Source organism: Musca autumnalis, unplaced genomic scaffold, assembly GCF_047663935.1.
Source record: "Musca autumnalis isolate F117 unplaced genomic scaffold, ASM4766393v1 scaffold_1, whole genome shotgun sequence".
Lineage (NCBI taxonomy): Eukaryota > Metazoa > Arthropoda > Insecta > Diptera > Muscidae > Musca > Musca autumnalis.
In genome coordinates, this window is record NW_027411644.1 from 89,141,800 (window position 1) to 89,167,094 (window position 25,295).

The following is a 25,295-nucleotide window of genomic DNA, read 5'->3' on the forward strand; positions in this document are numbered from 1 at the left end:
CCACTCCTTGGGGTACCTCCCACACATAAGTTCATTTTAAGACCTGATCTCGAATGGCTTTGATTTTTGTTGAAGCAAATTGCATTCGTTGCCTCCATTACTACGGTAAAAGTTTTTCAGGGGAAAGTCTATACTTCTTGAGAAAACAGCCCGAAATGAGTAAAAACCCTATGGCGCCAGATGTAGTGACTGAGAGCACGATAACTTTCAAACTGATCAACCGATTTAGTCCAAACTATGGATCTCCTAATATTTTGTCCAAATTTAGTTTAATTTCATAAAGTCCATTCCTTCAGGAACCTCCCCCCACAAAAGTTAAACATTTGTGTCGAAGATCCTTTGTTCGAAGATCCTTTGGAAATGTATACCGATGCTGTTCGTTGTGGTTCTGGTCCGTGGACAAGTCCATGCTTCCTGGCATACTGGTCCAAAAATTATACGATGATCTGCTGAAATTACTCGTGTAGGCAATATTTATCGAAAAGATATGACTCCCAAAATAAGATTCACTTCCATAATGTACTATATCGGTCCATTCCTTCAAGTACCTCCTCCGCAATACTTTTGAACTTTAATCTTAATCCACATTTTTGTCGGCAAATTCAAATGTCCAAAAAGAGCCACAAAATTCTGAAATTCTGTCCGTAGATGAAAGTTTCAATTCAAATACTTCTTATAGAGCATTTTTAGACCAGTTGGTTTTCTAATAGAAGTAAGACGGGTGTTCACAGGTCTTCTAGGCCAAACGTCTTCTCATAGAAGGCCACAGGTCTTCTTATAGAAGGCCAAAGTTCTTCTCTTAGAATGCCAAAGTTTTTCTCATAGAAGACTAAAAATCTTCTCTTCTCATAGAAGGCCAAAAGTCTTCTCATTGAAGGCTAAAAGTCTTCTCGTAGAATACCCAAGACATTCTCTTAAAAGGCCAAAGGTTTTCTTACAGAAGGTCTTCTTATAGACGGCCAAAGGTCTTCTTATAAAATTCCAAATGTCTTCTTATAGAAGGGCAAAGCTCTTCGAAGACCTTCATTCTTATGAAAGGCCAAATGTCTTCTTAAAGAAGAGCAAAGGTCTTCTCATAGAAGCTCAAAGGCCAAAAGTTTTGTCATTCAAGGCCAACGTTTGTCTCATAGAAGACTTAAGATCTTCTCATAAAACACCAAAGGTCTTCTCGTAGAATGTCAAAGGTCTACTCAAAGAAGGCAAAAGTTCTCCCCTTCTTCTCATAGGAAGCCAAAGGTCCTCTCATAGAAGGCCCAAGGTCATCTCGTAGATGGCCCAAGGTCTTCTCATAGAAGGCCAAAGGTTTTCTAATAGAAGACAAATGAACTTCTAATAGAGTATGAAGGATTTTCTAATTGAAGATTGAAGGTTTTCCTAAAAAAAGCTAAAGGTCTTCTCAAAGAAGTACGAATTTCTACTCATAGAAGACCAAAGGTATTTTTCATGTGTAAGGTTGTAAAGCAAATATTTCTATGGACTTTAAATATGAAAAACCCCAATGGATAATGGTGACAATTATGACAATTTTCCGCACATTGGAACATTTATTTGTTTTCTCTTCCTCTAATCGGCTTCACGCCATTGAAAAGTCAATGAATTACATGCTGCTGCCGCTGTTGTTGTTGATTTTGTTAATATCGCTGTTTTCTTTTTTTTGTTTCAATTTGTTGAAAAATACGCACACGATTTTAGGATAAAGGTAATCGATCGGTCGAGCAGCATTGCTTAAGCTTTTTTTATTCATTTAAACAAACAGCTATAAGCTAAAACTTTTATAAGAGTAATGAACGTATGATGACGAATTGAAAAAAAAACAACAAATAAAAAAACAAACAGCAATAAAAAATAATGCAGTTTTTTAATACGCAATGTAATGTTAACAACCCCCTTCTATGCTGCGTGTATGTGATTATTGTTGCTGCATTGAACGCCAGCTACTTTAGTTATTATTTGATCCAATTTGTAAGATTATCTTCATAATGATGCTTTAATACAAATTAAATTTAAATTTATTAAATTATAATTCATATTTTGTTACAGGTTTCGAATAACTGCAAATATATTTCCTGCACATCCCCTCCTGCCGATAGACGCGGAAAGAAAAACAAAAAATTCAAGATTAAGGTAAGCAAAAATTCAATGTTGCGTAAGTCGTTATTCAAACTTCAATTCAGCTGGCTGAATATGGTTTCCGATAGGAAAACTTTAATTCAGCCTGGCTGAATTATGTTTCCGATAGGAAAACTTTAATTTAGCCTGGCTGAATTAGGTTTCCGATGGGAAAACTTTAATTCAGCCTGGCTGAATTAGGTTTCCGATGAGAAAACTTTAATTCAGCCTGGCTGAATAAGGTTTCCGTTATGAAAACTTCAATTCAGCCTGGCTGAATAAGGTTTCCTTTAGGAAAACTTCAATTCAGCCTGGCTGAATAAGGTTTCCTTTAGGAAAACTTCAATTCAGCCTTGCTGAATAAGGATTCCTTTAGGAAAACGTCAATTCAGCCTGGCTGAATAAGGCTTCCTTTAGGAAAACTTCAATTCAGCCTGGCTGAATAAGGTTTCCTTTAGGAAATCTTCAATTCAGCCTGGCTGAATAAGGTTTCCTTTAGGAAAACTTCAATTCAGCTTGGCTGAATAAGGTTTCCTTTAGGAAAACTTCAATTCAGCCTGGTTGAATAAGGTTTCCTTTAGGAAAACTTCAATTCACCCTGGCTGAATTAGGTTTCCGATAGGAAAACTTCAATTCAGCCTGGCTGAATTAGGTTTCCGATAGGAAAACTTCAATTCAGCCTGGCTGAATTAGGTTTCCGATAGGAAAACTTCAATTCAGCCTGGCTGAATTAGGTTTCCGATAGGAAAACTTTAATTCAGCTTGGCTGAATTAGGTTTCCGATAGGAAAACATTAATTAGGTTTTCTATAGGAAAACTTTAATTCAGCTTGGCTGAATTAGGTTTTCTATAGGAAAACTTCAATTCAGCCTGGCTGAATTAGGTTTTCTATAGGAAAACTTCAATTCAGCCTGGCTGAATTAGGTTTTCTATAGGAAAACTTCAATTCAGCCTGGCTGAATTAGGTTTTCTATAGGAAAACTTCAATTCAGCCTGGCTGAATTAGGTTTTCTATAGGAAAACTTCAATTCAGCCTGGCTGAATTAGGTTTTCTATAGGAAAACTTCAATTCAGCCTGGCTGAATTAGGTTTTCTATAGGAAAACTTCAATTCAGCCTGGCTGAATTAGGTTTTCTATAGGAAAACTTCAATTCAGCCTGGCTGAATTAGGTTTTCTATAGGAAAACTTCAATTCAGCCTGGCTGAATTAGGTTTTCTATAGGAAAACTTCAATTCAGCCTGGCTGAATTAGGTTTTCTATAGGAAAACTTCAATTCAGCCTGGCTGAATTAGGTTTTCTATAGGAAAACTTCAATTCAGCCTGGCTGAATTAGGTTTTCTATAGGAAAACTTCAATTCAGCCTGGCTGAATTAGGTTTTCTATAGGAAAACTTCAATTCAGCCTGGCTGAATTAGGTTTTCTATAGGAAAACTTCAATTCAGCCTGGCTGAATTAGGTTTTCTATAGGAAAACTTCAATTCAGCCTGGCTGAATTAGGTTTTCTATAGGAAAACTTCAATTCAGCCTGGCTGAATTAGGTTTTCTATAGGAAAACTTCAATTCAGCCTGGCTGAATTAGGTTTTCTATAGGAAAACTTCAATTCAGCCTGGCTGAATTAGGTTTTCTATAGGAAAACTTCAATTCAGCCTGGCTGAATTAGGTTTTCTATAGGAAAACTTCAATTCAGCCTGGCTGAATTAGGTTTTCTATAGGAAAACTTCAATTCAGCCTGGCTGAATTAGGTTTTCTATAGGAAAACTTCAATTCAGCCTGGCTGAATTAGGTTTTCTATAGGAAAACTTCAATTCAGCCTGGCTGAATTAGGTTTTCTATAGGAAAACTTCAATTCAGCCTGGCTGAATTAGGTTTTCTATAGGAAAACTTCAATTCAGCCTGGCTGAATTAGGTTTTCTATAGGAAAACTTCAATTCAGCCTGGCTGAATTAGGTTTTCTATAGGAAAACTTCAATTCAGCCTGGCTGAATTAGGTTTTCTATAGGAAAACTTCAATTCAGCCTGGTTGAATTAGGTTTTCTATAGGAAAACTTCAATTCAGCCAGGCTGAATTAGGTTTTCTATAGGAAAACTTTAATTCAGCCAGGCTGAATTAGGTTTCCGATAGGAAAACTTTAAGTCAGCCTGGCTGAATTAGGGTTTCTATAAGAAAACTTCAATTCAGCCTCTAAAAATGCATTTTCATGTTCCCCTTTTCACTTCTGCGAATTGTGTTGAATGCTGGCAATGCCTTATAAACCCTGACAATTCGAACTCATATATTGCATTTTTTCTACACACACCTAGAAAGTAGAAAGTTGAACCCTGTGTTCTCCAGATGAGAACAATTGTCCTCTTTACAATGTACGGTGCAAGGATGCTAATTCTTCCACACCACAACCATCCCTCTATTAACTTGTGCTGGCTGAGGATAGTAGTGTATTTCATCTGTGGTGGTTTTGTTGGCCTATAAAGTTCAAAGTAAATGGTTATATGGCAAAAGCTCTTCAACTGTATCAGCTGTAGTTGGCGCACAGAGAGAAGAAATGAAGGAGATTTGCTTTCAAATGATATCTCTTTTTGATTTGTTTCGCAAAAGGGGGCTATGGTGGGAGGTGGTTAGAATACACACAACTTTTAGCAAAGAGAGCAGCACTATAAACACTTCGTGACAAGAGAAGAATAAACCTGACAGAGAATAAACCACAATAAAGAAATACAAGACAAAAAAGAATGCAAAAATACTATACGATGATTTTTCAGTCACTACGGACGTAACTTTCGTTAAAGAAAACGTCGGAAAAGTCACAACACACAAAACAAATCGAGGAAGGCCAACAATTTCATGAAGAAGAAAATGTCTATAATGTCAAGTGTTGAAAAATTAAATTAAATTTTTACAAACAAGAAAAAAATCATGTAAAATTGTCCAAAACGATTGTCGTTCGACAAGTAGAGACGCGACAACGGCCAATCCAAGCGTTTGCTGCCAAAGTGTAACGTGACCTTAATTTTTCGTGTCTTTCGTGTGGTTACAGTGCAAAAATTACTACCGAAAAACGTGATTTGTGGTAAAAAAGTGTCTGAAGAAAATTTTATAAAAATATTTTTATTATTTTTTGTTTCGTTACCAAAAATGACAAAACAAGCAAAAAATTCAAGTTCGTTCCCTATCCCAATAAGAAGAGTTAAAATTTCGTGTAAAAAGAGCGATTACAAAATTCTATTAAAAATACAAATTACTCAGCAAATTTACTCTCTTCTTGTGGCTCTTTTTTCATTTCTTTATGGCTGTCTTGTCACTCATTAATAATTCTAACATGAAAAGGCAAAAAATTAAAAGAAAAGTCAAATGTTAATAGTGCGAAATTCATTGGGAGAGTATTAATAATTGTATCTACATGTGTACCTGTGTGTGTGCTTAAGTGCCAAAAAATCTACAGTCAATACACGAACAGCAATGTTGTACAGTGAGTCTCACAATGTAGTTCGGCATTTAGGAAAACTTCAATTAACCTTTGCTGAATTAGGTATCCCTTGCGAAACCTTATTCAGCCAGGCTGAATTGCAGTTTTCCTAACGGAAACCTTATTCAGCCAGGCTGAATTGCAGTTTTCCTAACGGAAACCTTATTCAGCCAGGCTGAATTGCAGTTTTCCTAACGGAAACCTTATTCAGCCAGGCTGAATTGCAGTTTTCCTAACGGAAACCTTATTCAGCCAGGCTGAATTGCAGTTTTCCTAACGGAAACCTTATTCAGCCAGGCTGAATTGCAGTTTTCCTAACGGAAACCTTATTCAGCCAGGCTGAATTGCAGTTTTCCTAACGGAAACCTTATTCAGCCAGGCTGAATTGCAGTTTTCCTAACGGAAACCTTATTCAGCCAGGCTGAATTGCAGTTTTCCTAACGGAAACCTTATTCAGCCAGGCTGAATTGCAGTTTTCCTAACGGAAACCTTATTCAGCCAGGCTGAATTGCAGTTTTCCTAACGGAAACCTTATTCAGCCAGGCTGAATTGCAGTTTTCCTAACGGAAACCTTATTCAGCCAGGCTGAATTGCAGTTTTCCTAACGGAAACCTTATTCAGCCAGGCTGAATTGCAGTTTTCCTAACGGAAACCTTATTCAGCCAGGCTGAATTGCAGTTTTCCTAACGGAAACCTTATTCAGCCAGGCTGAATTGCAGTTTTCCTAACGGAAACCTTATTCAGCCAGGCTGAATTGCAGTTTTCCTAACGGAAACCTTATTCAGCCAGGCTGAATTGCAGTTTTCCTAACGGAAACCTTATTCAGCCAGGCTGAATTGCAGTTTTCCTAACGGTAACCTTATTCAGCCAGGCTGAATTGCAGTTTTCCTAACGGTAACGTTATTCAGCCACGCTGAATTGCAGTTTTCCTAACGGAAACGTTATTCAGCCAGGCAGAATTGCAGTTTTCCTAACGGAAACGTTATTCAGCCAGGCTGAATTGCAGTTTTCCTAACGGAATCGTTATTCAGCCAGGCTGAATTGCAGTTTTCCTAACGGAAACGTTATTCAGCCAGGCTGAATTGCAGTTTTCCTAACGGAAACGTTATTCAGCCAGGCTGAATTGCAGTTTTCCTAACGGAAACGTTATTCAGCCAGGCTGAATTGCAGTTTTCCTAACGGAAACGTTATTCAGCCAGGCTGAATTGCAGTTTTCCTAACGGAAACGTTATTCAGCCAGGCTGAATTGCAGTTTTCCTAACGGAAACGTTATTCAGCCAGGCTGAATTGCAGTTTTCCTAACGGAAACGTTATTCAGCCAGGCTGAATTGCAGTTTTCCTAACGGTAACCTTGAATTGCAGTTTTCCTAACGGAAACCTTATTCAGCCAGGCTGAATTGCAGTTTTCCTAACGGAAACCTTATTCAGCCAGGCTGAATTGCAGTTTTCCTAACGGAAACCTTATTCAGCCAGGCTGAATTGCAGTTTTCCTAACGGAAACCTTATTCAGCCAGGCTGAATTGCAGTTTTCCTAACGGAAACCTTATTCAGCCAGGCTGAATTGCAGTTTTCCTAACGGAAACCTTATTCAGCCAGGCTGAATTGCAGTTTTCCTAACGGAAACCTTATTCAGCCAGGCTGAATTGCAGTTTTCCTAACGGAAACCTTATTCAGCCAGGCTGAATTGCAGTTTTCCTAACGGAAACCTTATTCAGCCAGGCTGAATTGCAGTTTTCCTAACGGAAACCTTATTCAGCCAGGCTGAATTGCAGTTTTCCTAACGGAAACCTTATTCAGCCAGGCTGAATTGCAGTTTTCCTAAAGGAAACCTTATTCAGCCAGGCTGAATTGCAGTTTTCCTAACGGAAACCTTATTCAGCCAGGCTGAATTGCAGTTTTCCCAACGGAAACCTTATTCAGCCAGGCTGAATTGCAGTTTTCCCAACGGAAACCTTATTCAGCCAGGCTGAATTGCAGTTTTCCTAACGGAAACCTTATTCAGCCAGGCTGAATTGCAGTTTTCCTAACGGAAACCTTATTCAGCCAGGCTGAATTGCAGTTTTCCTAACGGAAACCTTATTCAGCCAGGCTGAATTGCAGTTTTCCTAACGGAAACCTTATTCAGCCAGGCTGAATTGCAGTTTTCCTAACGGAAACCTTATTCAGCCAGGCTGAATTGCAGTTTTCCTAACGGAAACCTTATTCAGCCAGGCTGAATTGCAGTTTTCCTAACGGAAACCTTATTCAGCCAGGCTGAATTGCAGTTTTCCTAACGGAAACCTTATTCAGCCAGGCTGAATTGCAGTTTTCCTAACGGTAACGTTATTCAGCCACGCTGAATTGCAGTTTTCCTAACGGAAACGTTATTCAGCCACGCAGAATTGCAGTTTTCCTAACGGAAACGTTATTCAGCCAGGCTGAATTGCAGTTTTCCTAACGGAATCGTTATTCAGCCAGGCTGAATTGCAGTTTTCCTAACGGAAACGTTATTCAGCCAGGCTGAATTGCAGTTTTCCTAACGGAAACGTTATTCAGCCAGGCTGAATTGCAGTTTTCCTAACGGAAACGTTATTCAGCCAGGCTGAATTGCAGTTTTCCTAACGGAAACGTTATTCAGCCAGGCTGAATTGCAGTTTTCCTAACGGAAACGTTATTCAGCCAGGCTGAATTGCAGTTTTCCTAACGGAAACGTTATTCAGCCAGACTGAATTGCAGTTTTCCTAACGGAAACGTTATTCAGCCAGGCTGAATTGCAGTTTTCCTAACGGAAACGTTATTCAGCCAGGCTGAATTGCAGTTTTCCTAACGGAAACGTTATTCAGCCAGGCTGAATTGCAGTTTTCCTAACGGTAACCTTGAATTGCAGTTTTCCTAACGGAAACCTTATTCAGCCAGGCTGAATTGCAGTTTTCCTAACGGAAACCTTATTCAGCCAGGCTGAATTGCAGTTTTCCTAACGGAAACCTTATTCAGCCAGGCTGAATTGCAGTTTTCCTAACGGAAACCTTATTCAGCCAGGCTGAATTGCAGTTTTCCTAACGGAAACCTTATTCAGCCAGGCTGAATTGCAGTTTTCCTAACGGAAACCTTATTCAGCCAGGCTGAATTGCAGTTTTCCTAACGGAAACCTTATTCAGCCAGGCTGAATTGCAGTTTTCCTAACGGAAACCTTATTCAGCCAGGCTGAATTGCAGTTTTCCTAACGGAAACCTTATTCAGCCAGGCTGAATTGCAGTTTTCCTAACGGAAACCTTATTCAGCCAGGCTGAATTGCAGTTTTCCTAACGGAAACCTTATTCAGCCAGGCTGAATTGCAGTTTTCCTAACGGAAACCTTATTCAGCCAGGCTGAATTGCAGTTTTCCTAACGGAAACCTTATTCAGCCAGGCTGAATTGCAGTTTTCCTAACGGAAACCTTATTCAGCCAGGCAGAGTTGAAGGTTCCCTAAACGAAAACTTCAATTTCCGCTTGGAAAACTTCAATTAAACCTGGCTGAATGAGTTTTTCTTTTGAAAAACTTTTGAGACTCACTGTATATCTATGTTGATCTATTATATATTCTGCCTTTGCTGTTCCATAATTGAGTAGAAAATGTAGACTTTTTTGGTAAAAATCTACAACCCGCTGGCAATATGGTGACCCTAAATATTCTAATATTCTTTTGAAATCTCTGCAAAGAGACGAGCCCTAAGGTTATCTGTAGAATATTAAATTCAAATTTGAGGTCAGCACAAAATCAGACAGTGCTGTTTTGTGTGACACTGAGAACCAAGCAAATAAAGTAAGCAACCGAAACTACCAACAATTTTGATTTCTTGTCACTATTAAAAAAACACCAAAACCGGATTAACTTTGACAATCAAACAGAACTCTCACTCGATTTACTTGTTTATTGTTATTGTTGCTGTTGTTATTGTTATTGTTTTTATTATTCATTGATTAGTGAGAATTTCTCTTCATGTTTGCTTGCGTGCTTTTATTTTTGTTTTTTTGCAATGTCCCCCATTGCCCCCACATTCATAACAATCAAACAAACCTGAAAAGCACCACCATCGCCCTGCCTACCCCACTACCACCATCATTCACAGTGAATTTTAAATCGTTGCCTTTGCTGCGATTTGTTCTCCTATGCTGTGGTATTGCCAGCTTAAGCTTTTTTCTTGCTTTGCCTGAGTAAGCGTTTTAATTGTGAATGAGGGAATAATAACAAAACAGAAAAAAAGATTTTGTTTAAATATCACGGTGCGCATGAACTAACTTTAAATGCGATACAGTCAGTAGTGCCATTTTCAAGCAAAATCATGAAAACCTAAAAAAAACCTAAAAATTTGTCTCATCTATGAACATTGTAGTTTCAGAATCCGCAAAACTTCCCAGTAGTGCGATTCTCTAACTCATTTTTTGGGTTGCCAACAAAAATCGGTAAAATTAAAACACACAATTATGTATGAAAAATTCAAATAAAAGTTTACAGCACTCTTGCTATCGGTAGATCTTTACGATTACTTTTTATTCGTAGCTTACTTACCGAAAACCATCGTTAATTACCGAAATTATAAGCATTTTCATTTTACCGATATTTGTCGGTAACTCAATCATTAAAAGTTAGTTCAAGCGCACCGTGATGAGTGAATCAGAAAAAATAGTAAAGCATTTACGGATAAGGAGAGACTGGGAGTGATTTGAATGCAGGAGAATATAAATGACATCAAAAATTAATGTCAGGGATGGAATGCTCAGTGCAAGAGAAAAATAAGAAGAAGATAGAAGATAATTAGGTCTTCTCTTGTATGACCACGAAGTGTTCTAATAGTCTTCTACATCATGAAGTTTTTTTTTTCAGAAAATACTTCGAGGTCTTCTTATAGAATACCATGTGAACTTCTCATAGAAGATAATGAGATCTTTTAATAGAAGACCAAGACCAAGAGGTCTTCCCATAGAAGCCCATGAAGTTTTCTCATAAAAGCCCATGAGGTCTTCTAATAGAAGACCATGAGGTCTCCTCATTGAAGACCCTGAAGTCTTCTCATAGAACACCCTGAGGTTTTCTCATAGAAGAGCCTGAGGTCTTCTCATAGAAGACCATGAGGTCTTCCCATAGATGACCTTGAGGTCTTCTCATAGAAGACCATGAGGTCTTCTAATAGGTGACCATAAGGTTTTCTAATAGAAGACCATGAGGTCTTCCGAGAGAAGGCCATGAGGTCTCCCAATAGAATACCATGAGGTCTTCCCATAGATGACCAAGAGGTCTTCCCATAGAAGACCATGAGGTCTTCTAATAAAAGACCATGAGGACTTCTCATGGAATACCATGAGGTCTTCCCATAGAAGACTATGAAGTCTTCTAATAGAATACCATGAAGTCTCCTCATTGAAGACCCTGATTTCTTCTCATAGGAGACCCTGACGTCTTTTCATAGAAGACCAAGAGGTTTTCTAATAGAAGACCATGAGGTCTTCCCATAGAATACCGTGAGGTCTCCTTATAGAAGACCATGAGGTCTCCTTATAGAAGACCATGAGGTCTTCTCATAGAAGACCATGAGGTCTTCTTATAGAAGACCTTGAGGTCTTCTCATAGAAGACCTTGAGGTCTTCTCATAGAAGACCTTGAAGTCTTCTCATAGAAGACCATGAAGTCTTCTCATAGAAGACCATGAGGTCTTCTCATAGAAGGCCATGAGGTCTGCTCATAAAAGACGATGAGGTCTTCTCATAGAATACGATGAGCTCTCCTCATAGAAGACCCTGAGGTCTTCTCTTAGAAGACCACGAGGTCTTCTCACAGAAGACGATGAGGTCTTCTCATAGAAGACGATGAGGTCTTCTCATAGAAGACGATGAGGTCTTCTCAAAGAAGTCCATGAGGTCTTCTCATAGAAGAAGATGAGGTCTTCTCATAGAAGACCATGAGGTCTCCTCATAGAAGACCCTGAGGTCTCCTATTGGAAGTCCCTGAGGTCTTCTCATAGAAGACCCTGAGGTTTTCTCATAGAAGGCCATGAGGTCTCCTCATAGAAGACTTCCCATAGAAATCCATGAGGATTTCCCATAGAGGACCATGAGGTCTTCTTATAGAAGACCATGAGGTCTTCTCATCGAAGACCATGAGGTCTTCTCATAGAAGACCATGAGGTCTTCTCATAGAAGACCATGATGTCTTCTAATAGAAGACCATGCGGTCTTCAAATATAAGACTTCCCATAGAAAACCATGAGGTTTTCCCATAGAGGACCATGAGGTCTTCCTATAGAGGACCATGAGGTTTTCCCATAGAAGACCATGAGGTCTTTCCATAGAAGACCATGGGGTCTTCCAATAGAAGACCATGAGGTCTTCCCATAGAAGACCAAGAGGTCTTCCCATAGAAGCCCATGAGGTTTTCTCATAAAAGCCCATGAGGTCTTCTCATAGAAGACCATGAGGTCTCCTTATAGAAGACTTCCCATAGAAATCCATGAGGATTTCCCTTAGAGGACCATGAGGTCTTCTTATAGAAGACCATGAGGTCTTCTCATGGAAGACCATGAGGTCTTCTCATAGAAGACCATGATGTCTTCTAATAGAAGACCATGCGGTCTTCAAATATAAGACTTCCCATAGAAAACCATGAGGTTTTCCCATAGAGGACCATGAGGTCTTCCTATAGAGGACCATGAGGTTTTCCCATAGAAGACCATGAGGTCTTTCCATAGAAGACCATGGGGTCTTCCAATAGAAGACCATGAGGTCTTCCCATAGAAGACCCTGAGGTCTTCTAATAAAAGACCATGAGGTCTTCCCATAGAAGACCATGAGGCCTTCCCATAGAAGACCATTAGGTCTTCTCATAGAAGACCACGAGGTCTTCTCATAGAAGACCACGATGTCTTCTAATAAAAGACCACGAGGTCTTCTAATAAAAGACCATGAGGTCTTCTAATAGATGAACATGAGGTCTTCTAATAGATGAACATGAGGTCTTCTGATAGATGACCATGAGGTCTTTCCATAGAAGACCAATGTGGCCTTCCCATAGAAGACCAATGAGGTCTTCTCATAGAAAACCATGAGGTCTTCCTATAGAAGACCACGAGGTCTTTCCATAGAAGACCATTAGCTCTTCTCATAGAAGACCACGAGGACTTCTAATAAAAGACCACGAGGTCTTCTAATAAAAGACCATGAGGTCTTCTGATAGATGACCATGAGGTCTTCCCATAGAAAACCATGAGGTCTTTCCCTAGAAGACCAATGAGGTCTTATCATAGAAAACCATGAGGTCTTCTCATAGAAAACCATGAGGTCTTCTCATAGAAGACCATGAGGTCTTCTCAAAGAAGACCATGAGGTCTTCTCAAAGAAGTCCATGAGGTCTTCTCATAGAAGACCATCAGGTCTTCTCAAAGAAGACCATGAGGTCTTCTCATAGAAGACCATGAGGTCTTCTCATAGAAGACTATGAGGTCTTCTCATAGAAGACCATGGGGTCTTCTCAAAGAAGACCATGAGGTCTTCTCATAGAAGCTCATGAGGTCTTTTCATGGAAGACCATGAGTCCTTCTCATAGAAGACCATGAGGTCTTCTCATATGAGACCCTGATGTCATCTCATAGAAGACCCTGAGGTCGTCTAATAAAAGACCATGAGGTCTTCCCATAGAAGACCATTAGGTCTTCTCATAGAAGACAATTAGGTCTTCTCATAGAAGACCACGAGGTCTTCTAATAAAGGACCACGAGGTCTTCTAATAAAAGACCATGAGGTCTTCTAATAGATGACCATGAGGTCTTTCCATAGAAGACCAATGTGGCCTTCCCATAGAAGACCAATGTGGCCTTCCCATAGAAGACCAATGAGGTCTTCTCATAGAAAACCATGAGGTCTTTTCATAAAAGACCATGAGGTCTTCTCAAAGAAGACCATGAGGTCTTCTCAAAGAAGACCATGAGGTCTTCTCATAGAAGACCATGAGGTCTTCGCATAGAAGACCATGAGGTCTTCTGATAGATGACCATGAGGTCTTCCTATAGAAGACCATGAGGTCTTTCCATAGAAGACCATTAGGTCTTCTCATAGAAGACCACGAGGACTTCTAATAAAAGACCACGAGGTCTTCTAATAAAAGACCACGAGGTCTTCTAATAAAAGACCATGAGGTCTTCTGATAAATGACCATGAGGTCTTCCCATAGAAGACCATGAGGTCTTTCCATAGAAGACCAATGAGGTCTTATCGTAGAAAACCGTGAGGTTTCATGGTCAAAGAAGACCATGAGGTCTTCTCAAAGAAGACTATGAGGTCTTCTCATAGAAGCCCATGAGGTCTTCTGATAGATGACCATGAGGTCTTCCCATAGAAGTCCATTAGGTCTTCCCATAGAAGACCATGGGGTCTTCTCATAGAAGCCCATGAGGTCTTTTCATAAAAGACCATGAGGTCTTCTCATAGAAGACCATGAGGTCTTCTCATAGAAGACCATGAGGTCTTCGCATAGAAGACCATGACGTCTTCGCATAGAAGACCATGAGGTCTTCTCATAGCAGACCATGAGGTCTTCTCATAGAAGACCATGGGGTCTTCTCATAGAATAACATGAGGTCTTCTCATAGAAGACCATGAGGTCTTCTCATAGAAGACCATGAGGTCTTTTCATAGAAGACCATGAGGGGTTCACATAGAAGACCATGAGGTCTTCCCATAGAAGACCATGAGGTCTTCCCATAGAAGACCATGAGGTCTTCCCATAGAAGACCATGAGGTCTTCCCATAGAAGACCATGAGGTCTTCCCATAGAAGACCACGAGGTCTTCCAATAGAAGACCATGAGGTCTTCCCATAGAAGACCATGAGGTCTTCTATTGAAGACCATGAGGTCTTCCAACAGAAGACCATGAGGTCTTTTAAGAGAAGGCCATGAGGTCTACTTATAGAAGACCCTGAGGTCTTCTCATAGAAGTCCATGGGGTCTTCTAATAGAAGATCTTGAGGTTTTCTCATAGAAGACCATGAGGTCTTCCCATAGAAGACCATGAAGTCTTCCCATGGAAGACCATGAGGTCTTCCCATAGAAGACTATGAGGTCTTCCCATAGAAGACCATGAGGTCTTCCCATAGAAGACCATGAGGTCTTCTCATAGAAGACCATGAGGTCTTCTCATAGAAGACCATGAGGTCTTCTCATAGAAGACCATGAGGTCTTCTCATGAGGACTTCCCATAGAAGACCATGAGGACTTCCCATAGAAGACCGTGAGGTCTTCTCATAGATAACCATGAGGTCTTCCCATAGGAGACCATGAGGTCTTCCCATAGAAAACCATGAGGTCTTCCCATAGAATACCATGAGGTCTTCTAATAGAAAGACCAAGAGGTCTCTCATAGAAGACCATGAGGTCTTCTGATAGAAGTCCATGAGGTTTTCTAATGGAAGTCCCAGAGCCATTCGAATAGAGTATGTGGTCTTCTTAAAGAAAAGTTGTGGTAACATTTGTTCTAGAGTTAGGTAATCTAGTTCCTTGTACTAGTTCCAAAACGTATGAGTAACATCATGTAATGTAACGTGTGACATTAAGTATACGCAGTTTGTTCAAAGAAAAAAAATGCAGGCCTCGGAACTGCGAAGTAAACGAGATAGTTCCATATAGTTCCTTTGGTACAACTCTAATTTGTTCTGGTATTCCTTTCATGCCACCCTCTTAGCACCTGCAATGAGTAGTAATGGCTATCATCTTTCTATTTTTTAGCTCCTTCGTTTATCACTGCAAAAAAAAAAAATGAATGAAATACAAACTCTTCTAAAATATGAGAATAAGAGAGTAAAACGTTATTGAAAAAGTAAACAAAAATAAATAAATAAAAAACAACAAAACAAACCTAACAAAAACATGTGCTTCATCATTAACAGTAAAGTGTGTATTTTATTCACGCGCTTAGTAGTGGCTATTATTTTAGTCGTGGTTGTTGTTGTTGCTCTGCTGTCGTAAATTAATTGTTTGTTAATGGCGTGGGGAAGAATATTGGGTGGGAAATAAGAAAAAGAAATAACAATAATAAAAAACAGTAAAAAGAGAACCATAATAAATAAGGAAAACCTCTCAGAATAGTATACAACTCTCATCTAAATACACAGCTGAAAGGTTATGCGCAGTTACGGCAAGGCTCTCATTTATAAACAACAATAAAATGACAGTGATGCTAACTCTTCGTTTTGCAAAAAGTAATGAATGTTACAGAAGATATATTTGCGCACAAAAGTTCAAAAATGTTCGGAAAAATTGTGCGCAATTTTTAAGATAGAGCTTTGTAATTTGTTTTGCAAATGGGCTATATCGGTCCACTTTTTGATATAGCCCCCACAGAATGGCGCCTCCCGATTTTCGGTATTTTGAAGGTTTTAGCCTAATTATCCCACCGAAATGGCTGAAATTTGGCACTTAGTCTTCGTTGGGTGTACAAAACTTTCCCCCAGAAATTTGTTGGTATAGGTCCACACCTTCATATAGCCCCCATAGAACGGTACCTCCCGATTTTCTGTATTTTGAAGGTTGTGGCCACAATAATCCACCGAAATGACTGAAATTTGGCACTTGGTATTTATTTTGGGTATTAGAAGTTCCATATGAAATTTGTCGGTATAGGTTCATGTTTTGATATAGCCCCCATAGAATGGTACTACCCGATCTTCGGTATTTTGAAGGTTGTGGCCCCAATAATCCACCGAAATGGCTGAAATTTTGTATTAGGTCTTCGTTGGGGGTATAAAACTTTCCACGTGAAAACTTTTGTATAGGCCCACGCCTTCATATAGCCCCCATAGAACGGTACCGCCCGATTTTCTGTATTTTGAAGGTTTTAGCCTCATTATAACACCGAAATTGCTGATATTTGGTACTTAGTCTTCGTTGGGGGCACAAAACTTTCCCCCAGAGATAGGTCCACTCCTTCATATAGCCCCCATAGAACTCTACCTCCCGATTTTCGGTATTTTGAAGGTTGTGGCCACAATAATCCACCGAAATGGCTGAAATGTGGCATTTGGTCTTCATTTGGGTTATTTAATTTTCCATATGAAATTTGTCGGTATAGGTCCAAGCCTTCATATAGCCTCCATAGAACGGTACCTCCCGATTTTCGGTATTTTGTAGGTTGTGGACCCAGCAACCCACCAAAATGGCTGAAATTTGGTATTTAGTCTTTGTTGTAGGTATATGCCTTTCTGACTGAAACTCGTCGGTATAGGTCCATTTTTCGATATAGCCCCCGTAGAACGATACCTCCCGATATTCGTAATTGTGAAGGTTGTGACGTCAGTATCCTCTCGAATGACTGAAATTTGCTATTTAGTCTGCCGTTGGTTTAAAAAATATACCAGAAGAGAATTATTAGTATAGGTCCGCGGGTTCCTATATCTCCCATAGAAGCGCACCTCTTGATTTTGGGTATTTTGAAGGTTTTACCGAAATATCGGAAAATTGGTATTTAGTCTTCTTTGAATCTAAAAACTTTCCGCTAGAAATTTGTAGGTATACATCGACGGTTTGTTATAGCCCCCATGGAAATGTACCTCCCGAATTTCGGTATTTTGAAAGTTAGCCACATTGTATTGCCGAACATGCTGAAATTTGGTATTTAGTCCTCTTTATAAACAAAAGGAAAGTAATAATTCCATTTTATTCAATACAACTCCTGGTGGAGGGTATAACAAGTTCGGCCTGGCCGAACTATAGCAGTTTTTACTTGTTTACTTTTTCCTTGTTTTTTTTTTTTAATTTTGAAGGAAGTACTGAAATGTTTGTTACCTGTCAAGCAACGAAAATTGTTAAAGTTAAAGTTTTGGCCTGAATAAATCGATTCAAATCACTATGCGGCGTTTCATTTCAAATTGTATAATAATTTTTTATTTTGCAAACATTCAGTTTTCTAACTGTATTTATTTTTTCTCAAACATTTTCGTTTGTTTTTGATATTTTTTTAAATGTTATTTTGCCAATCATTAAATTGTCAGTCAAAGTGTCAACCAAAAGATAAAAAAATAAATTAATTTTTGGTATAAATTTGCAAAATTTCACACCTGTAATTCCTAAAACCAATGGCCTTGATTTTTAGATAATTTCATTGGCATGGCTATGTAAAATTTTTGGCCCCAAGCTATTCCCAAAATCGAATTGCATTAAAACATTTTTCTAATTTCTTTCACTTCTTTTTTTTAAATAATTGATTTTATTTGTTTATTATGCCCCTGAGTCAAAATGTGGTTTTTCCATTTCCCCTCTTTTTCGCTATACCAATCGCATTCTTTCTATCTATTCTGATATCTATGTATCTCACAAGCAAGCCTTTTTTATTTGTGTACATCTGAGGTAGTGTATTCGTGCTTTCGTTTGAACGTTGCCTTTTTGAATTTTTATTTAGTATAGGAAGAACCTTCGTCAAAAGCAAATTGAAATGTAACAAAAACAACAACAGCAGCAATAATATAAAGAACACTAAAAAGAAACGTAAACATTTCTAATTGCAAACTGTATCTATCGTGTATCTACGATAGATACAGTTTGCCAAGTAAATCTTTTTAAACTTCACAAAAATGTTGAAAGTTTCAATAATGAAAAAAGACAAAAACTTAAAAAAAAATTGTTTTACCTTCAGCCTAACGGAATAATGATTTTAAACGAAAAGGGGTTAATCTTAGGCCTATAACCAGTAGTACAGCTATTTATCGTCGGGGTGTATATGTTAAAAAACTCTACCTCTGCAGTCGCACACCTAACTGACTGACCCATCCCCATACATTCCATGTGGACTGGTGTAATAGAAAAGCTAATCCCCCACCACCACTTCTGGTGCGATCCTTCAAAAGTACGTTGTAACCATCACAATGCTGTAAGATGTAGTTGTTGTTGCGTTTGGTTTCCTGCACCGCCGTGACCGTGATGTTTTTCTGACTCATAAAATCACCTATATCCTGGACTCCGAAGTTACCATTAAATTGCAAAAAGGATGACTTTTCAGGGAGCAATGGCTGGTGTTAAGTGCGGCGTGTGCGGCTGCAGTTGGAGGCTCTGCGGAGGAGTCCCGTATTCTAATGACGAAGCACGATTCTGTGTATTTTCAAAGTTTTAGTCACATTATCTTACCGAAATGGCTGGAATTTGATATATGGTCTTCTTTGGGGGCTTCAAAACTGAAATTATTGAAATTCGGTATTTAGTCTTCTTTGGGGCTACAAAACTTTCACCCAAAAATTTGTCACAATAGGGGTGCATGTTTTCATATAGCCCCCATAGAACTGTACTGACCTATTTTCGATATTTTTAAGGTTTTAGCCACATCACACCGAAGCGGCTGAAATTTGTTTTTTAGTCTTCTTTTGGGCTACAAAGAGCTTTCCCCCCAGAAATTTGTCAGTGTGGGCCCCCTTCTTGATGTACCTGCCATAGAATTGTACCTCCTGATTTTCGATATTTTGAAGGTTTTTGATGCATCATCTCAGCGAAATGGCTGAAATTTGATATATGGTCGTCTTTGGGACTACAAAACTTTCCCCCAGAAATTTGCCGGTATAGGTCAACGTTTTGATATATCCCCCATAGAACAATTCCTCCCGATTTTTGATCTTTTGAAGCTTTAAGCTTCAAATGACTAAAATTTCGTTTTCAGTCTTCGTTGGGATCGCTGAAAATTCCACAAGAAATGTGTTGATATAGGTCCATGTTTTGATATAGTTACAATAGAACAGTACCTCCTGATTTTCTGAATTTTGAAGATTCTAGCCACATTATATTACTGAAACGGCTGAAATTTGGAACGTTAACCTTCTTTGGCGCCACAAAAAAATTCCCCCAGAAATTTGTCGGCAGAGGTTCACGACCTTATATAATCCGCACAGAACAGTACCATCCGATTTTCGGTATTTTAAGGATTTTAACAGCATTATCTTACCGAAACGGCCGGAATTTGGTATTTAGCCTTCTTTGGAGACTACAAAACTTTCCCCCAGAAATTTGTCGGTATAGGTCCACGTTTTTATATTGCGCCCATATAATTGTACCTGCGGATTTTCGTTATTTTGAAGATTTTAGCCACATTATTTTACCGAAATGGCTGAAATTTCTTCTTCGGGTCTACAAAGCTTTCCCCCTAGAAATTTGCCGGTCTAAGTCCTCGCTTTGATGTAATCCCTTTAGAACATACCTTCCAGTTTTCGGAATATTGAAGGTTTTAGTCGCCTTATCTTACCGAAACAACTGAAATTTTGTATTTAGTCTTCGTTGGGGCTACAAAACGTCCCCCCCTAAAAACGGTACCTCCCGATTTTCGGTATTTTAAAGTTTTTAGCTTCATTATCACACAGAAATGGCTGAAATTTCGTATTTAGTCTTCGTATGGAGCGCTGAAATTTCTCTCAGAAATTTGTTGCTATAGGTCCACGTTTTTTTATATAGACAACAGAACGGTACCTACCGATTTTCGATATTTTCAAAGTATTTGCCACATTATCACACCGAAACTGCAGAAATTTGGTATTAAATCCTCTTTGGGACTACAACTTTAATTTTCCCCCAGAAATTTATTGATATAGGTCCACGTTTTGATGCACCCCCCATAGAACGCTACCTTCCGATTTTCGGTGTTTTGAAGATTTTAGCCACATTAACTTACCGAAATGGCTGAAATTTGGTATTTAGTCTTCTTTGAAGCTTTTCCCTTCGAATTTTTCGGTATAAGCCGACGTTTTGATGCGCCTCCCATATTTCCATTATCTTACCAAAGCGGCTGGCATTTGGTATTTTGTTTAGCCTTCTTTGGGGCTACTTTGAAATTTGCCCCGCCGAACTTAACCCTTTTTACAGTGTTTTATTTAACTTTCTTTGGTGTCCGTTTAGTTCAAATCTAGTAACTCATTTTCCACACAGTTGCAGTTGACCAATCGAACTAAAACTTTGCACACATTTCAGATTTGGATGACAATACAGGAATATGAAACCAAAACCTAAAAATATGCCCTTATTTTTTCTTTTAGCCCCCATATAGCGGTACCACCCGATTAAAAGTATTTTAAGGATTCTATCTTCATTTTAAGGCTGACTTGGTTGTAGTTTGGCATTTGGGGTTCCGAATGGTACAGAAGCTTCCTCACCAAAAATGTTGGACACAGGTCCAGATTTTGGTATAGCCTCCATATAGCGGTACCACTCGATTTCAGATATTTTAAGGATTTTATCTGCATTTTTGGCTTAAATTGGCTATAATCTTGTTATGAGCTTCTCAGTGGCAAAAAAATAAGTTAAAAATAACAAATAATTAAAAAAAATCAGTTACAGTGTTTCATTTATAAATGTACTTAAAACTAGAAAATATTTTTTCATGAGGGAATCTCTCAAATAAAACGCTTGCATTTGAATTAAAATTTGTGACAATATTAAACGGCAAGCGTTTTATTTTAGAGATTCCATCATGAACAATTATTTTCTAGTTTTAAGTACATTTATAAATAAAACACTGTAACTAATTTTTATACCCTCCACCATAATATGGAGGGTATAATTAAATTTGTCATTCCGTTTGTAACACATTGAAATATTCATCGGAGACCCTATAAAGTATATCTATTCTTGATCAGGGTAAAACTCTAAGTGGATATAATCGTGTCCGTTTGTCCGTCCGTCCGTCTGTTAAAATCAAGATACAGCTCGCAATTTTTAAGACAGAGCTTGAAATTTAGTATAGAAGTTTCTATTACTCCTAGGATGTTTGGTATTGCAAATGGGCTACATCGGTCCACGTTTTGATATAGCCCCCATAGAACGGTACCACCCGATTTTCGGTATTTTGAAGGTTTTTGCTGTATTATCACACAGAAATGGCTGAAATTTGGTATTAAGTGTTCGTTGGTGGTATAAAACTTTCCCCCAGAATTTTGTTGGTATGGGTCCACGCCTTCACATAGCCCCCATAGAACGGTACCTCCCGATTTTCGGTATTTTGAATGTTATGGCCACAATAATTCATTGAAATGGCTGAAATTTGGTATTTAGTCTTCGTTAGGAGTATTCACCTTTCCACTCTAAATTTATCGGTATAGGTCCACGCCTCCAGATAGCCCCCTTAGAACGGTACCTCCCGATTTTCGGTATTTTAAAGGTTGTGACCTCAATATTCATCCAATGTGGCTGGAATTTGGTATTAAGTCTTCGTTCGGGTAATAAAACTTTCCCACAGAAATTTGTTGGTACAGGCCCACGCCTTAATACAGCCCCCACAGTACGGTACCACCCGATTTTCGGTATTTTGAAGGTTTTAGCTTCGTTATCACACCGAAATGGCTAACATTTGGTACGTAGCCTTCGTTGGGAATATAAAATTTTCCCCCAGAACTTTGTTGGTTTGGGTTCACGCCTTCATATAGCCCCAAAGAACGATACCTCCCGATTTCCGGTATTTTGAAGGTTGTAGCCTCAATATTTCTCCGATATTGCTGAAATTTGGTATTTAGTCCTCATTTGGGTTATAAAACTTTCTATATGAAATTTTTGGATATAGGTCCACGCCTTCATATAGCCCCCATAGAACGGTGCCTCTCGATTTTCCTTTTTTTGCGGGTTGTGGCCACAACAACAAACATAAATGGCTGAGATTTGGTATTTACTCTACGTTGGAAGTAAAACCCTTTCCGACTGAATTTCGTCGGTATAGGTCCACTTTTCCATATAGCCCCCATAGAACGGTACCTCCCGATTTTCATAATTGTGAAGGATGTGACGTTAATATCCTACCGAAATGACTGAAATTTGTTATTTATAAAATGTTCCAGAACAGAATTATCAGTATAGGTCCACGTCTTCCTATATCCCCCATAGAAGCGTACCTCGTGATTTACGGTATTTTTTAGGTTTTAACCACATTATCCTACTGAAAAATCGTAAATTTGGTATTTAGTCTTCTTTGAGTCTAAAAACTTTACGCCAGAAATTTGTCGGTATACATCGACGTTGTGATATAGCCCCCATAGAATGGTACCTCCCGAATTTCCGTATTTTGAAGGTTAGCGATATTGTTTTAGCGAAATTGCTGAAATTTGGTATTAAGTCTTTTTCATAAACGAAAGGAAACTAATTGTTCCATTTTACTTTAATACCACTCCAGGTGGAGTGTTCGGCCGGGCCGAACTTAAAGCTATTCTTACTTGTTTTAATTATTTTTTATTTACTTGTTAAAATTAACTCCACCACTCATGTTGTTGTTTTTGTACAGTCATAGGCTTAGAGTATTTAGCTGTCATCAATTTTTCACGGAAACTTTGGTGTGGGCGTGTCAGACTTAAAATTGCCCCATGAGTCTCTTGTCCCTCAAAAACCTTTAAAATAATCAACTATCGAGTTATAATTGCACCTTGCAACTTTAACAACATGCAACATTTTCACATATACACACACACAGACACATATACAATAAAGTTGCACATTACAATTTCACCTCAAAATCCTTCATTTCCGTAATTATTGAAACATTGAATTTTAGATGTGAAAAAAAACAATAACAACAAAATGGGTTTAACATTGGAAACTAAAAAATATAACATTGGAATTATATCTTCCTATTTGCTTGGTGCTGCTGCGTGGCTGCTGCCGCTATGGTGTTATGAGTTGCTTTTATTGTTATTATTTAATTTTGTTTCAGTTTCAGATGAGGAAAAGCTAAAGTGCAACAAAATAAACATGCACGAATGCAAACACACACACACACACACACCGACACACACCTGCTTCTCTGATGGCACGTAATTGTGTATTATTATTTTTATAATTTTGTTTGGCTTAAATTGCCAATTAAAAATAAGACCATAAAATTTGTTCTTAAAAATCAGCATACAATACGAAATTTGAATTAAAAATTTAAAACATCAAATTCAGCAAACTACAAAATTTTGAAAACGAATTCATCCATTCATCATTACCTTGAGTTGGCAAAAACGTTTTTGGTAACTTTTAGTTTTGGTTTAAAAACGAAAAAAAAAAAACATTTGCATTTTTGTTCTTAATTCTTATTTTTATGTTTTTCTCTTCTTCTTCTCCTTCTACTTAAAGGTTGTTATTGAGTTGTTAAATTTTCTGATTTTGGAGGTTTGTGTCATTGTTGTCGCGCTTTTGTCTGCTTGTCTGTCGATGTGTCGTCCGGTAATGTTTCAGAGTGATCTACAAATTTTAATGTGCATAATTAAAAACAAATCACAAATTAAAACAATAACAAACAAGTAACTAAAATAACAACTAACAACAATAACAACATCTACGACAACCACAACAAATATTTAACAGCAGCAGCAGCAAACATTAATCAGCGGCGAAGCAATGACATGAAACGTAATTGGAACTTAAAACAAACAACTAAATTTTGAGAAAAGAAAAAAAAAACTAAAAGCAACAAATATAAAAAAAATAAACAAACAAACTTTTGCACACAAATAAATATTTTATCAACTGCAACAAATTAATAATTTAAAATTATAAACAAACCAAAAATAGAAAATGAATTAAAAACCAACAAATATGGAGAAATATGAAAACAAACAAAAGTTGAAATATGAAAAAGAAATAAAAAATAAATTATAACAAAACAATCTATTAATAAGAAAAATATTTTTAAAATAAAAACAAATGTATCCAGCAAGCAGTCAGTATTATAGAAATTAAAATAATAGTTTTCAAAAAAAAAAAAAATCTAATATTAATAAAAACCTATTGTGGTGAAAATTTCTTAAACAGCAACTGAAATTTGTGAATTCATTTTTTCGACAAAGTGGATTTTTATCGAAATTTCTTCAAAGTGGATTCAATATCGTTACCTCTCGGAAGTCTTTCCCATGTTAGAATGGCCCTGGCCAGGTAAGATTTGAGAAAATAAATAAAAAAATAAAATATCAAATTGATAAATGATAAGTTAAATAAAGAATCAGTCAGCTAAATGGCCTCATCTTAGAATTTAAAAAGTAAAAAAAACAAGTAAGAACTCCGTTAAGTTGGGCCAGGTCGAACTTGTTATACCCTCCACCATGAGTTGTATTGAAGTAAAATGGAAAAATTAGTTTCCTTTCGTTTATGAAGAAGACTAAATACCAAATTTCAGCAAGTTCGGTAAAACAAGTATTGCATACCTTCAAAATACCGAAATTCGGGAGGTACCGTTCATGGGGGCCATATCAAAACGTCGATCAATACCTACAAATGTCTGTCGGAATGTTTTTAGACTCAAAGAAGACTAAACGCCAAATTTCCGATATTTTGGTAAAACCTTCAAAATACCGAAAATCAAGACGTACGCTTCTATGGGGGATATAGGAACCCTCGTACCTATACTGTTAATTCTCTTCTGGACTATTTTATAACCCCATGGAAGACTAAATAGCAAATTTAGTCTATCGGTGGGATATTGACGTCACAACCTTCAGAATTACGAAAATCGGGAGGTACCGTTCTATGGGGGCGCTATATCGACCTATACCGACGAATTTCAGTCAAAAAGGTTTTTACCCCCAACAAAGACTAAATATCAAATTTCAACCATATCGGTGGGTTGCTGTGGCCACAACCTTCAAAATACCGAAAATCGGGAGGTACCGTTCTACGGGGGCTATATGATGGCGTGGACCTATACCGACAAATTTCTGGCAGAAAGCTTTATACCACCAACGAAGACTAAGTATACAATTTCAGCCATTTCGGTGTGATAATGAGACCAC

At 38.1% G+C, this 25,295-nt stretch overlaps 1 protein-coding gene across 3 annotated transcripts in view; it reads left to right on the forward strand.

The window, feature by feature from the left end:
- Window positions 1–25,295, forward strand: part of rdx (BTB/POZ and MATH domain-containing protein rdx) — a 373,257-nt gene that overhangs the window by 35,540 nt on the left and 312,422 nt on the right. The window contains exons 2-3 of one of the 3 annotated variants that reach the window (XM_073984632.1): window positions 2,041–2,124; window positions 23,644–24,441. In XM_073984632.1, the coding sequence (XP_073840733.1) occupies window positions 24,428–24,441 (14 nt within the window). In that variant the 5' untranslated portion in view covers window positions 2,041–2,124; window positions 23,644–24,427. Of the gene's footprint in view, window positions 1–2,040; window positions 2,125–4,744; window positions 5,177–23,643; window positions 24,442–25,295 lie in introns of those variants that run through there. The other 2 variants (XM_073984621.1, XM_073984643.1) reach the window with 2 other exon arrangements.